The 14288-nt window shown below is 38.6% G+C and overlaps 1 protein-coding gene across 1 annotated transcript in view; it reads right to left on the bottom strand.

Moving 5' to 3' along the window:
- Positions 1 to 14288, bottom strand: part of LOC135476915 (atrial natriuretic peptide receptor 1-like) — a 44328-nt gene that overhangs the window by 8175 nt on the left and 21865 nt on the right. Inside the window, 7 exon segments of the mRNA XM_064757061.1 lie at positions 743 to 874; positions 1370 to 1519; positions 3023 to 3179; positions 8106 to 8177; positions 8695 to 8799; positions 13143 to 13220; positions 13818 to 13889. Coding sequence (XP_064613131.1) covers positions 743 to 874; positions 1370 to 1519; positions 3023 to 3179; positions 8106 to 8177; positions 8695 to 8799; positions 13143 to 13220; positions 13818 to 13889 — 766 coding nt within the window.

The raw sequence follows: 14288 nt of genomic DNA on the forward strand, positions 1-14288 counted from the left end.
AAACGACCTGCATTGTGCATATCTCTTTCAAAACACATTTCACATATATCATAATTTTATGCCATAGTGCTGTAAATGAGACAGAGCATGTGCTTGTATCATTAGTAAGTATTAACTAATGGACAACTTCACAAACATTCACATCACTGACACCACTAGGTTGGTTTGACCTTTGTAGCCCGCGTGACCGGAGCACCGTTCATTAAAAATATTATTTCAGGTTATGGTTAGAACCATATTGGGGGCCTCCGTGGCTCAGTTGGTTAGCGCGCTAGCGCAGCGTAATGACCCAGGAGCCTCTCACCACTGCGGTCGCTGTGAGTTCAAGTCCAGCTCATGCTGTCTTCCTCTTCTGCCGTAAGTGGGAAGGTCTATCAGCAACCTGTGGATGGTCGTGGGTTTCCCCCGGGGTGTACCCGGTTTCCACCCACCATAATGCTGACAGCCGTCGTATAAGTGAAATATTGAAGTACGTGCAATAAGAACCATATTGCGCGTACTTCTGATAGAGTGTATTGTTAAAAACAAAGATTGAAACAAAGTTTTTGTGTTTCAGGACATCACATGTCACTTCCTGCCTCCTCACCGTGACCCCAATGACCTCGGCGTTGTTCAAGATTTCTGTACAATTTTACTTATAGTAGCAATGGTGTAATGCAAGTGAAATGAGCGCCGCATGCGCCTTAAGGAATATGAACCACAAACCTGTTCATGACCTTTAGTGTCCTCAATATAGCCGGACACGTGGGCCTTTTGGACGGTTCTTCATCCCAGCATGAGACAATAAGCTGAGACACCTCTTTGGTACATTCTAACCCCTCCATGGATGGACGGAATGGCGGTCTACTGCCATTGGCTATCTTTGTTATGATTTCTGTTGACAAAAAAATACAATGAATGCACAACGCAAATTAATTTAGATTTCAAATATACACATTTAGCCGATGTCGCAAATTCATCAGGTTGGAATCTGCAAATATTACTGGTCAGTGTTTTGTTATCAAATGTTCACTTTAATAGACAATTTCGCAACATTTTTTCTGCTGCCATGCAGCTCAGAAGGTTTGAAGGTTGTCGGCTTTGCCAGTTTCAAAATTTAGACTACATTTGTAAAAAGCCACATTTTATGTCATTGGAAGTGTGTTAGCAGTGAAGAAGACCGTGTGTTTGTGGCGTTACTAACTACATGTTACTAATCAGAAATATTAAATTTCAAAACTATGCATTTCTTTAAACAACTATTAAAACAGATATTCAGTGCAAGCTAAAGGCTAAAAGAGAATAAACCCGACTCCTCGTATAAAGATTTTACGCAACCATATTTTCTTCAATCATTCTTCATTAAGACAAAAAGGAGAAATAATCTTACCGCATAATTCTAAATTGTCTAGTTCGCTTTCATAGGGTTCTTGTCTAGAAACAATTTCGTAGATAATGATCCCAAAACTGTAAACATCTCCTTCCCGGGACGTACGGTATTCTGATTGGCGCAAGTGTTCCGGGGCTACCCACAGCTTTCCTGCAAAATGTTTTGAATTTAAACATGTTTTGAATGTTTTTATTTATTTTCTGTTATGGCAAGTACCATCGTACAGGTATAAGCGGCCTACACCCCGAAGATAAATATTAAAAACAAAAGTATCTAACGACCCTGAGTTACGTGTATTCGACCAGTTTTTCCTCTCCTCACTAACTCAGAAACAGATCAAAGGCGGCTTAACTCACTGGTACCTTGGTTGGCTGCATGTTTTTAAAGAAACCCTATATCGATGTTATTTACCAGGTAGCAACAAACGTAATTTACGCCACTAAATTCAATGCTGAATTACCAAAGCCCTTCAGTTTCTATAAGCTCGATGCATGCAACCTTTGTCCAGACTTATTCGATATTTCCAGTTTTCCATGCAAAACGTAATTGGAAATGCTGTGAGAGAGAAGAAAAAGAACACAGGGGAAAATGATACTTTGTGTAATTACGTTCGATGACGGTCCTGAATGGCTCATTCGAACGAGACATTGCTCCTCCAACTGACCCATACCCTATTAGCGCTCCCTGCACAATATCAGCTAGTCTTTTTCTTCTGCTACAGGCGATGCCTTAATTTAATTTAACACTGCAGATAGTGCAACACATTTACATGACAGTCTTAACCAGCAATCAAGAATGAAATCTCTAGTCCGCTCATACTTTAAGCCCTGCATATGTTGTTTCCATATCGATGTTGTGTAATTATATGACATCAGGTCTGTCTTTCCACGCTTAAGACAGACAATGGGATTGAACAAGTTATTGGTTGAAACGTGTTAGGCTTATTTAAACTGAACTTAAGTTACCCACTGAAGATGTCAGAATCATCCATGATGAATGAATGATGTTTGGTAAAGCGTGAAAGCATTAGGTAAGCCAGCTTTTCTCTGGATAGGACTGGTAGATTTGGTCATTAAGTTTGGCAGGGAGCGATTAAAGCGCCAATATCTCTCCTTGTCTCTGTCCAGTTCCCTCCAGCCAAGAACTTGGCCGTCATCTTATAGGTGGCCTGATGGTTAGAGAGTCTGCTGCTAAGTAGGGAGAGCTGGGATCAAACCCGGGACGGGTCAAACCAAAAACTTTAAAAATGGTATTTGCTCTTGTCTGGCTTGGCGCTCAGTAGTGAGAGGTTACAGCAGGGAAACAGGGCTGGCTGACCCGATGTCATATAATGCGACTGGGGGAATGGGGTGTCATGTCTGGCGTCTTCGCTATGATACATCAGTAGCGGCAGCACTTTGGTGGCATTGACTTTCCCCGCCACAAGAGTACATAGTATATGTACACACCCCTAATGACTCCTGGTCATCACATGACTAAAAATTGTTAAGCATGACGTAAAACCAAAAGCATACATACGTACCAATAAGTAATATAACTTCAATCAAATAAACAAATAATTAATGACATGGCGATTTTTTCCCCTGTTGTAATATCGTGGGTGTGAGTTTAGTCATTAATAGTGATCTTATTCATCAAAGTTGTTATACTCACTTCCTTCGCGCTTGGTACTCGTGGAATCTTGTGCCGTCCTCAGTGACAACAAACCGTAGTCGGTGAGTTTGAGAACAAAGCGATTGTCGATGACACAATTAGAGCTGGACAAATATCCGTGGACGCCCAAGCTACTCTGATGTAGGTAAACCATCCCCTAAAATCATAAAAATATATATCAAACTCCAAAGCCCTGGTCCCTTTGCATTGTTTTAATATTATTGTACGTTAAATGTGATGACAACACTACACTTTGAGTAATTCTAGACCGATGACCTCTAATACATTACAATTAACATCACTGCATTTTTTACCTATAATTCTGCTAAAGCCATTATTACGGGGGTGGGGCGTGCATTTTCCTTGTGTCTAAGCATCCACATGAACATTTAGAATAAAGCCGTAACTGAGGTAAAACGACAAGAGGCCGTATTTCACCGGTGACCATTTGCAAATCATCACACTGTCGTCGCTACTCTGGGTTTACTCTCTGTATTTTGAGATTTATTTATTTATTTCATTGTTTTTTTACGCCGTACTCAAGAATATTTCATTTATACGACGGCGGCCAGCATTATGATGGGAGGAAACTGGGCAGAGCCAGGAGGAAACCCACGACCATTCGCAAGTTGCTGGAAGACCTTCCCACTGTTCCCTTGACCATTGATATCTGTATTTATATTCATCCAACACTACATGTATAAACTAGTACCGTATACAGTATTCTTATCAGTTCATACCCTAGTAACCTACAAGAATTAATACGCCAATAGCTGTAAATTAATTTATTAGTATAAGCGTCAAGTCCGACATTCCTATACCATTCGTAGTCCGTAAAGGGTGTTCCAAGTCTATAATCACAAGATCCATTTCCACGACAACGTTTAACACTAACTCCCGAAGACAAAGGTATGTAAGAAATTATACAAATAAGAAATAAAGCCGGTAACACACAAGAGAGAAGCGGTCATCAGTTTTCTTGATGCCGGGCAGACAATGAATATTCCAGGCATGAATTCCATATCAAAGTTCAAATTCGTAGTCCGTGAATGAGTTCCATGTCAAATAACAGCTAAACAAGTATCTCAGTCGCGCTTTCATTGCAACTGTTCATAAAGGCATCATGCTGATGTAATTAGCATGGCTACCTTTACGGCCCCTAGCCCCAGGTTAAGCGGTATTAGATACAGTTTGAAGGCCTAATACAGGAATATCTTAGATGTATAATGTTCTGTCCAAACTATGTTGAATATTCGTTGTTTGTTTTAAGAAAGCAAGGACTACAGGCATATGGATACGATTAAGACTTATGTAGGTATCTCAGTTCGTGCAATAAGTCATAAAATTGTGAAAGCTACCAGGTAATATCTGTTACTCGTTGGGTGAAACTGGCATCGAGGGAGCTTGAAGGGAATGTTAGTTGTTTCGAAAATCTGTAAAAGTTTATTAAGACATAGCATGTATATGCGAAATTTTGCTCGCAAAATTTATCTGTCGCCAAGTACTTTGGCGAGAGCGTGATATTTACAGTTTAAATGATGTTGTTGTTAGTGTACATCAGCTACATGGAGATTCAAGATAATTAGAAGATTTAAGACAATTTATCAGCATCTTAAATAATAATGGAAATTACTCATTAAAATAGTAAAACGGTTTTGACTGAATGATTGATCAATTGATTGGTTTTAAAGCCACACTCGATAATATTTGTCCTATACAACGGCAGTCGGTCCCATAGGTGGACCTTCATTTTCCCCGAAGAGCCCGAAGTAAACCACTCGTCTTTAGCAAGTAACTGATTGACTTTCTCACATTCGTATTCGAGATTTTCACCCATTTCAGTGTGTGTGCCATATTATAGGGTGAATTCTGTGTAAGACTTCATGAACTGTGGTGTTCTATTTTCTTTTGTAACTCGACGTTTATGGTGTAAAATGCACTTGTACCAATCCCTTTATAAAGACATATTTCCTACGGCAAAAAATTGTGGTCCTCTTGTATCCGCATGAAGTTTAGGCATCCAGATATCTACTAACATGACTTTGAGTCAACAATGGAATATTCAGTTTTTGCGCGATTTCCTTTCTGTCACCAACTCACTCAATTCGCTATACTTAGAAGCATGGCCGAAGATTGACTTTTTTGACTGGGTTACCTTCTGTTGTAGCGTAGGCGACGGGAGATGTTCAGTAAACTTCAAATGCCAGACACGGCATTGTTTTGTAATTATGCAGCCCACATTGTAACTTCACTGCCCCGATAGAACAGTGGATAGAGCGTCAGCTTTGGGAGCGGTATATCCAGGGTCAATCGAGTCACACCTAAGACTTTAAAAGAGGAAGTTGTAACTTCCTCGCTTGGCGTTCAGCATGAAGGGGATAGTGCGATAATGACTCCTGCGGGGCGGCTTACTTGCTTTCGGTATGGCGTCTCAGTGAAGCAGCACTAGATAAGAGTGGTGGAAATCTGTCCTGCAACAAGGAGGCACATTACATGCACTCTAAGGACTCCTTCGTCGTCATATGACTGAAAAATTGTTAAGTACAACGTTAAACACCAAGAATGGAATGACCATTCTTCAGTTCTGTCGTACAAATCGTTTGAAATTACGAATACTTGATAATACATTACCGAAGGAAACGAAGGCCTTACTTGATTTACCAGATTTACAATTCACTTTGAATCTGTCAAACTGTTTCCAGGAGTGAACATTGCATTGTGGAATCTTTGTTCAACTGTATTTGTATGTTATCTTGTCGAGCGGAGAGTTAAGGCCAATGACGGATTCTCCCTTTTAATTCTTTGGATTGTGATTGAATACTGGCCCTTGACGCCTAGTTGATTGTCAAATGCCACTCAGTTTTGTATTTAGCTGAAATAACTAAAAAATTCTGAATTTCTTTCAGCAATATGTCCCTTTCACTTCCCTTAACGTTGAGTTTAGGGTGCGTCAAATGTTTGTGGTCGACACAAATGCTTTTCCATGGAACAGAAAGAAAAGCATATTGAAAAATCTTACAAGCGCTGTCGACAGCTTACTGCTGCTCACGACCGGGTGGCTGGATTATAGGATCAACACAACACAAAGGATTAAAGCATCGATAGGCAATAGTATCGCCATTATAATTATAAACAAAATGAAGCGTGCGAGATAACTCACAATTGACGTACGCGTCTGCATATATCTCACCAGTATCATCATACAACGGTTTGAAAATCACCATTCTTGCGTGAAACGTAATGCTCTATAAATACAGTTTGATTATTGTTATTAGTAGACTAAACTGTCTGAAGGGCTCGAATTTTTATGGTTAGATAAATAAGCGACGTCAGAGAAATTTTAAGTATCAAGTCTTCTTTTATCTCACCCTTATTGTTAGGTATGAAAAACTTATTTGCTGTCAAATCGTCTGTATATTGCCATCGTGAAGCGATAACGAAACCACGATGAGGAAATGTTGGAAGAGAAACCATAGCAACCATACAATAATCCACGCTGAAATTGACACAGCTTATAAGTAACAATGCAGATGGTAAAGACGAGCACAGGAGTGATTTTCACACTAACTTCACAAATTGTCTCCTCCAGTGTCTAATACAATGCAGCGAAGGTCTTTTTATTGGATGAACTAATCCTTTTCACCTGACATTCACTAATTACGTAATATTTCATCATGTTACTCACAATTTCCACTTGAATCCCACACAACATTTTAATTAATTTTCTAATCATAATTTAATAAACATATATAAAATCATCTCTGAACGTTGAATTATATAACTGGCTATGCACTTTATTAACTTTAAGGTCAGAGATTACCTAGCATCTGGGTTTGTATATTTGCTTCAGGTTCGCAATATTACATTCAACACTAATTCATTCTCACAGAATCAGCAAACGTTTGTCACATATTTAGATGTTATCATTTTTACAACGAAAACTGAGGTCGACGTAATCCTGACAATTCTTAATCGCTCGGGGTGTGTCATGTGAACTACGTGTAATTACATGTGAGCATCGGAAACCGCCTTCATGAATCATATGCACGTCTTTGTCAAAGGGTGTCTTTGATTTTACATAATCACGTGACTACCGTGGATAAATTTCACAAGAGTCCCACAAGAGTCGAGTGGTCAGTTCAAGTGTGACTACAACTATTTCGCAAGTTCCAATCATGGTAAATCGTTCGCGACTGACCACGATCATAGATCGTGACAAATCGCAGAGGTCGCTCGTAGTCGTAGCTCGTGTGTGCTGGTATAAATGGCAATATATTAGCATATTAGTTCTTAAAACAGTAAAGTGAAAAAATTTTTCAACCCAGTAAATTGCATTTGAAACTTTGGATTTTTCAATGGCCTTTCCTGACCGTATTGCGACCAGTGACGTCAGATCAGGGTTTTTTTTTTTGCTGCTTTATGCATATAGGCTGCTAAATTTCATTATTCTAATTGTATATACATATTCATCTATAAATGCATGTCCGAATGGACCTTAAAACGAACTATTTCAAGCAAAAATCTGATACCCTCCGGGTCATGGCTCTCAGAACAAGGGAAAACGAGGAAGTGGTTCAATACTGGCCTTAGGAAATTTGTGCAGAATTTGTATTATCACGGTTTGTGAGACCTTGATAACAAAAAGTGGTCTACGACGCTGGTGTAGCCGTTAGCACAGTCTAACATATGTCATCCACCAATATGATGAGTTTACGCATGTTTCTGCACGTCACATGTGGACAAGTTTGTCTATAACTTGCCAAAGGTTGGCGGTTTTCTGCGGACTCTCTGGTTTCTTCTACCTATAAGACTGACCACCATCGAGTAAGTAAAATATGTTGGCGTGAAGCACCAGTCAGCAATGGAGTCTCGATATATTAACACATGCCAGATAAAGGATCAGAAGAGTCATACTTCCCATTTTGTTGGCCACCCATATACCAGTTTGCCAAATTCAAAATTTCCGGGGAAGACACAAAAAATGTTGTTGTATGTAGATTATTTTGGATTTCATAAAAAATCCATTACCCATCAGCATTCAAGTTTGTCTCAACACCAACACACGGCAATTATCACCACCCACCTGACAGACGTCATTGAGCAAAGACATCTTGAATTCCCAATCTAGTTGTATGGATAAATTCCCAAGGATGTCCTGAAAACATAAAAAAAACTTGGTTTGACTTTTCCTTACAATTGTTTTTGGGTCAGTTTTAATGAATCTGCACTGATTATTCTAAGGAGATGAATTTTGTACCATGTAAAGATGCTGTAAAGTCACATATGTCTTTAAAAAAAGCTAAAGTATAAATGTAATTTTACCCATTTAGACATCACAAGAGTTAATCAATGTGCACCCATACGAATCGCGGTGCAAAATCTGTGACAGAAACTTTTAAATTGGAGTTGCCAACAGGGATAAAGGCAGACCTACACTAAACCTTTGAGTTATGAGGAATCGCACGACATGAGTTTGATTCCGCAAAGGTGAGTTTGACGTTAGTCTAATTTTAACTCATATTTATTGCAAATGAGTAGGCATGCATGAAAAGAATTAAGTTACGACAATGCTCTCGCAATGTCATCTTTTTAGGCTTTATATTGAACTTTAAAATTTTGGCTAAGTTCGGTAATTGCTTCGTGGATTCTTGTCCGGTTGATAACGCTCTTACCTGGAGACTGCCTTTCTGACAGTATTCTGTCAGTATGGCTATGGTTGGTGGCTCGGTGGATATTCCCACAAATTTCACCAGATTAGGATGGCTAATGTCTCTCATCTGGTAAATATAAATAATACAGCATAGAGAGTGAAACCAGAGCAACGACAGAGCTAACTGTTCATGTAAATGCTTAAAGTAAAAGAAAGCTAAAATATTAAGTAAGGACAACTAAAACTATACGTAAAAATATTTTCATTTATTTTTCATTCATTTTTCCAGATTTCCAGAGTGTGTTGAAATGCATACAAGCATTTGAAAACTATGATGGGTGCATGAGCCATACCGATGGTATCTAGGAACTCTGACGTCACATCAGCTCTATGTTGGGCTTTATGAGCCATACTGATGGTATCTAGGAACTCTGACGTCACATCAGCTCTATGTTGGGCTTTATGAGCCATACTGATGGTATCTGGGAACTCTGACGTCACATCAGCTCTGTGTTGGGCTTTATGAGCCATACTGATGGTACTAGGAACTCTGACGTCACATCAGCTCTATGTTGGGCTTTATGAGCCATACTGATGGTATCTGGGAACTCTGACGTCACATCAGCTCTATGTTGGGCTTTATGAGCCATACTGATGGTATCTAGGAACTCTGACGTCACATCAGCTCTGTGTTGGGCTTTATGAGCCATACTGATGGTATCTGGGAACTCTGACGTCACATCAGCTCTATGTTGGGCTTTATGAGCCATACTGATGGTATCTAGGAACTCTGACGTCACATCAGCTCTAATGTTGGGCTTTATGAGCCATACTGATGGTATCTGGGAACTCTGACGTCACATCAGCTCTATGTTGGGCTTTATGAGCCATACTGATGGTACTAGGAACTCTGACGTCACATCAGCTCTATGTTGGGCTTTATGAGCCATACTGATGGTATCTAGGAACTCTGTCGTCACTTCAGCTCTATGTTGGGCTTTATGAGCCATACTGATGGTATCTAGGAACCCTGACGTCACATCAGCTCTATGTTGGACTTTATGAGCCATACTGATGGTATCTGGGAACTCTGACGTCACATCGCCTTTTTCCCTGATGTTCACCAGAAGGAAGGCATTGTGGTGAACATAACCTCTTTCAGTAATATTTCACTCATGGGTAAAAAGAGTTATTCCAACATTCAGACCGACATTGATAGCACAGTTGGGGGAGCGTCCGCTCCGGGAGCGGTATATCCAGGGTCAATCCTGGATCGAGTCACACCTTAGACCTTGAAAGAGAAATTTGTAAGTTCGTCACTCGGCGTTCAGCATGAAGGAGATAGTGCAACGACTAGTTGGCCTGTATCACTATAACGGCTCGGGCGGGGCGGCTTACTTGCCTTCGGTAAGGCGTCTCAGTGAAGCAGCAACATCCCACGCACACTAAACGATTCCTTCGTCGTCATATAATTGGAAAATTGTTAAGTACGACGTTAAACCCCAAGCACTCACTCACTTACTCACTCCAGCGTTCAGTGTAGTGATTAGGCTTTGGGTAAACTACCTGTGACTTCAGAATTCCTAACATCTATGTATGATAGTATGGCACATAAACCCAACTTTAGAAGTCAAATGTTTGAGCGCCTTTAGCTCTTTACCCAAAAATAGCAAAAACTGAATGAAAGTATGTTTACGCATAGTTTTGTTTGGTCTACTTGATCTTTAGAGCTCTTTCCCTTTAAATAGTAGTAATTATATACCTTTAGCACCATGACCTAATGAAAATCAGGTAAAAAAAATATGCAGAGCTGTTAATTACAATTTCTTAGACGTCACTGGTTTAGAATTTCTTAAAAAACATTTTCTCACATTTGATATATAATGACATCAAAAGTATCTACACAGTCGTAATAATTGCGAGAGGGATTTACTTGCGATAAATGAACTTTTGTAAACTTTTGTGGCGCAATTCTTCACGTGTTGACCCACGCACTGCCATTAAATATAATGACAAAATCTCTAACCTTGGGAAATATGTAAATTAGATTTATCAGAAGTTAATTTGAATTAGAATTTTACGTGCAAGATAATGAATTAAAAACTCTATTTCAGGATAAATATTGTATTTTTAAAAAACATTTTTGATATTTTTTTTTACAAATTTTCAACTAGATTCATTTGTATAGACAGAAAACTAATGTGCCTTTTTTTTCATACAAACTTTGCATTTCTTTCTTTACAAATTCCGTTTTTACACACATAATTAGTATATTTAAAAGCCGGTAACTTATCTGTTATTCGAACACATTCGAACAATCCAGAATTGCCTGCATACCAGCAACTTCTTTCAACCAAACTTGGAATTCTTTCCATACGTTGTAAACTTACTTACAGTCCCATAATATAATCTCCCTTTCCAAGTGGCAAAAACTATTAGAGGCCTGATACAACAGGATCTAACTTCTTTCCCAGTATGTTTGTGGTCAGAGCTCTATTAACAGCTTTGTGTTGAAACCATCGTAGGCGTGTGTCACCAGAACATCTAAAAACCACATTGTTGAGGCTTCTCCAAGCTTCATTTGATCAACTAACATTCAGTTCCTCCTCCTCCCGCTTACGGTTTGTTCTTCTCTTAACAAAACTATACTTAGTAAGGTATCAGTAATAAAGTTTATAGCCATTAGAAACGTTAGCAAACATAGGTTTTTTAATTGGTATAAGAGGCACCGCAAAGGAGAGGAGATACTGTTCCAATCCACAGTATTACTAGCAGATTTGACTGCTGAAATGACACTTAGATATTTTAAATAGTTTGTACTGCAGTCATATTTTTCATTAAATTCTGTAACATTTAGAAATTTCCCGTTTATGTTCATACCACACTAGGACATACTTTACTTTGTGAAACAATCAGAATCAATCAGATGGCGTCAATGAGAAACATATTCCTTCAGATCCTTCAGCTTTGGTTTTCCGTTTCATATGGTTATTGGTTTGGTCTGGGAACTAAAATTTGCTACTTGGAGCAGAGCGTGTATTTAGAAGCGTTCCATGATAACCATGGTAACCGGAGTCAAATGCAAGTTAGAATATGGCTTTATTGCTCTTTGGTGTATTGATAACAATTTACTTTTGTAAGTATGGCCACAAATTGTTTCATATCTCTAAGCTCTCATATTTCGTTATGAACTAACAGCATTTTGTCCGTCAGTCTTTATTTGTTTGACTGGTGATTTATGCCGTCCCCAAGGCTATTTCTCTTACGACGGCGGTCAGTATTATGGTGGAAGGAAACCGAACACCAAACCCTTTAAGTCTTTAAGATAATACCGGAAGGCTTCACAATACCACCGCCATCGTCCCGAGAAGTAAGGCGTGGGTATTAATTTGATGTTAATCCGACGTTAGAAAGGTCGGTATTAATGGAAATAGCAGTCAAGCATAGATTACTGTGACGATATCGAATTTTGCCTTCTATTATCTCTTGACCAGTTGAGGAGAAGTACGCCATAATGATGGGATTATATTATTCCTATTGTCTGTTATCTACGGCCAAGGATAGGTGACAAAGAGGCTTAGCATATCTCATGTCCGCTCATATCAGCACGGATTAACAATAATAAGCAACAAAATTCTGGCTTCGTTAATCTGTCATCTTGAAGACAGTATTATTGTTATCAAGGATTACACTTTTGGACACAGTCCAGATTCTAGAACTTAAAACTAAAGCAGGAAAATCCCGGCTTCGAACTCGCGATCTACCTAATGTTAACCATGTACACTGACTATAAGTCAGCTGCCTCAGCTAAGCAAACTTTTGGAATTGCCTCAACTTTCGGCATTGGAATACGTGCTGTGTCCAGAAAGTAGGATCGTTAATATCTGCAATACGGTTATTTAACCACTGTCCCCTGAAAGTAAAGAAGACAACTTCTTGGGCTGAACGGATATTAGATATACTAAGCCCCTTTCTTCCTAGTCCTGAGCCGCAGATGTAAACTTCACTTGAAGCCACTCTCAGGATGAGATCTAAGTATCTGAATGGTTAAGTGGTTCACAAATCCATAAGAACGTGTGTAAGGCCATATAAAAACAAAACTTTGTACAATACAACGCTGGGTTTATCATTTGGTTGCAGTTTCTATTCAACAATTAATATGGTACATGGCACAGAAAATATATCCAAAAAGTCTTGCATAAAATATTTAATCAATCATAAAATACTGCTTCTCTCCGCTTGAATGCACATGTTTATTTCTGCTTGATTGTTTTCATTTTATTATTATTATTATTATTATATATTTTTCCTTTTGCCGTTATCGTGTTTGCCGTTGAATATATCGCATCCATTACATGTAGAAGGATGAAAAAGAGGAGCGATTCTGGAATATAAATCGTGGATAATAGTTTTTAGATGCGTTCAAAAGAAGAGATTTGCTCTACAATTAATCTTCTTAATGCGACTTACCTGTTTCATCTCTAATTTCAGATCTCTGGTAATAGATATTGATTTAAGCTGAAGTTTCTTGATAGCGACACAGTTGCCCTACAAAATAAATATTTTGCGCGTAGAATTAAATGAGAGGTTCTTTGCTCATAAGTGTGCTGTGTCATTACTCTTGTATTGCAAAAGTATCGATTGGCGTTTCAAAGGGTACCATGGAGACGACGAAATGTGAGTGAACCATTGCTGTCTGAAGTGGTCAATGCATACTTTTTGGAGCAAAATAATACGTAGAAACCTAAAACAAATTGTTTTGCTTTGTGGAACTATATCAGTTTCTTGATACTATCAAAAGAACTTAATAAAAACAATTTTAAAGTTTTATTCACTTGTTCAGTGGCAATGTCTGTGTGTTCATAACAATTTCAACACAAAGAAACCCCATTCATGCCTGTATTTTTCTGATTAATTTCAATTAAGTTTGGTATAACTCAATCTAGCTGACAGACGAATACATCTCTTGACATGTTTTCCGCCTTGGCATCTATAACTTTATCGTTACTAAAGTGAAACAAATGGTTGAAGTGAAATAACGGTAATTAACAATTTCGGCCAAAACTGATTATATTTTCAACTGGTTGATTAACTGATTGAGCCAATCGGTCAACCATGCAGTGTTTGACACATGATTTGATATACCTTGTATATTCCAACCAATGCAAACATCTGCTGAGCGTCAACTGCGGAGATATTCGAGCTCAGAGCCTCGCCCTGTAACACAGAAAAGACATCAGATATGTTTCAATAATAAATACGAAAAGGTTTATCGTGTTTGACAGATGTGAGTCTAAAGAAGTATACAAGAAAAACTCTTTTATGCAACAGGAGACTGGAAAACACCAGAAATTAATTGTAAGGCCCCATACAGCTCAGGTCTATGAAAATGATTTCAGAAAAGAAATAAGATATATAAAATTGATTTATAGCAGCAGTTAAAACGCCGTATGGAGATGAGTTTGCTAGAACCAACCATCAAAAAGAAGCACAAACAGTAAAATTGACGTAAAGTAAGAAAAGCAATGGACTGAATATGTTAGATAGATTTGTGACGTCATTGCTGTCTAATTTGCTTACGCAATACGTAATGTTTCAAACATTTTATGAAGTTGG

This window comes from Liolophura sinensis, chromosome 10 (assembly GCF_032854445.1).
Source record: "Liolophura sinensis isolate JHLJ2023 chromosome 10, CUHK_Ljap_v2, whole genome shotgun sequence".
Classification (NCBI taxonomy): domain Eukaryota; kingdom Metazoa; phylum Mollusca; class Polyplacophora; order Chitonida; family Chitonidae; genus Liolophura; species Liolophura sinensis.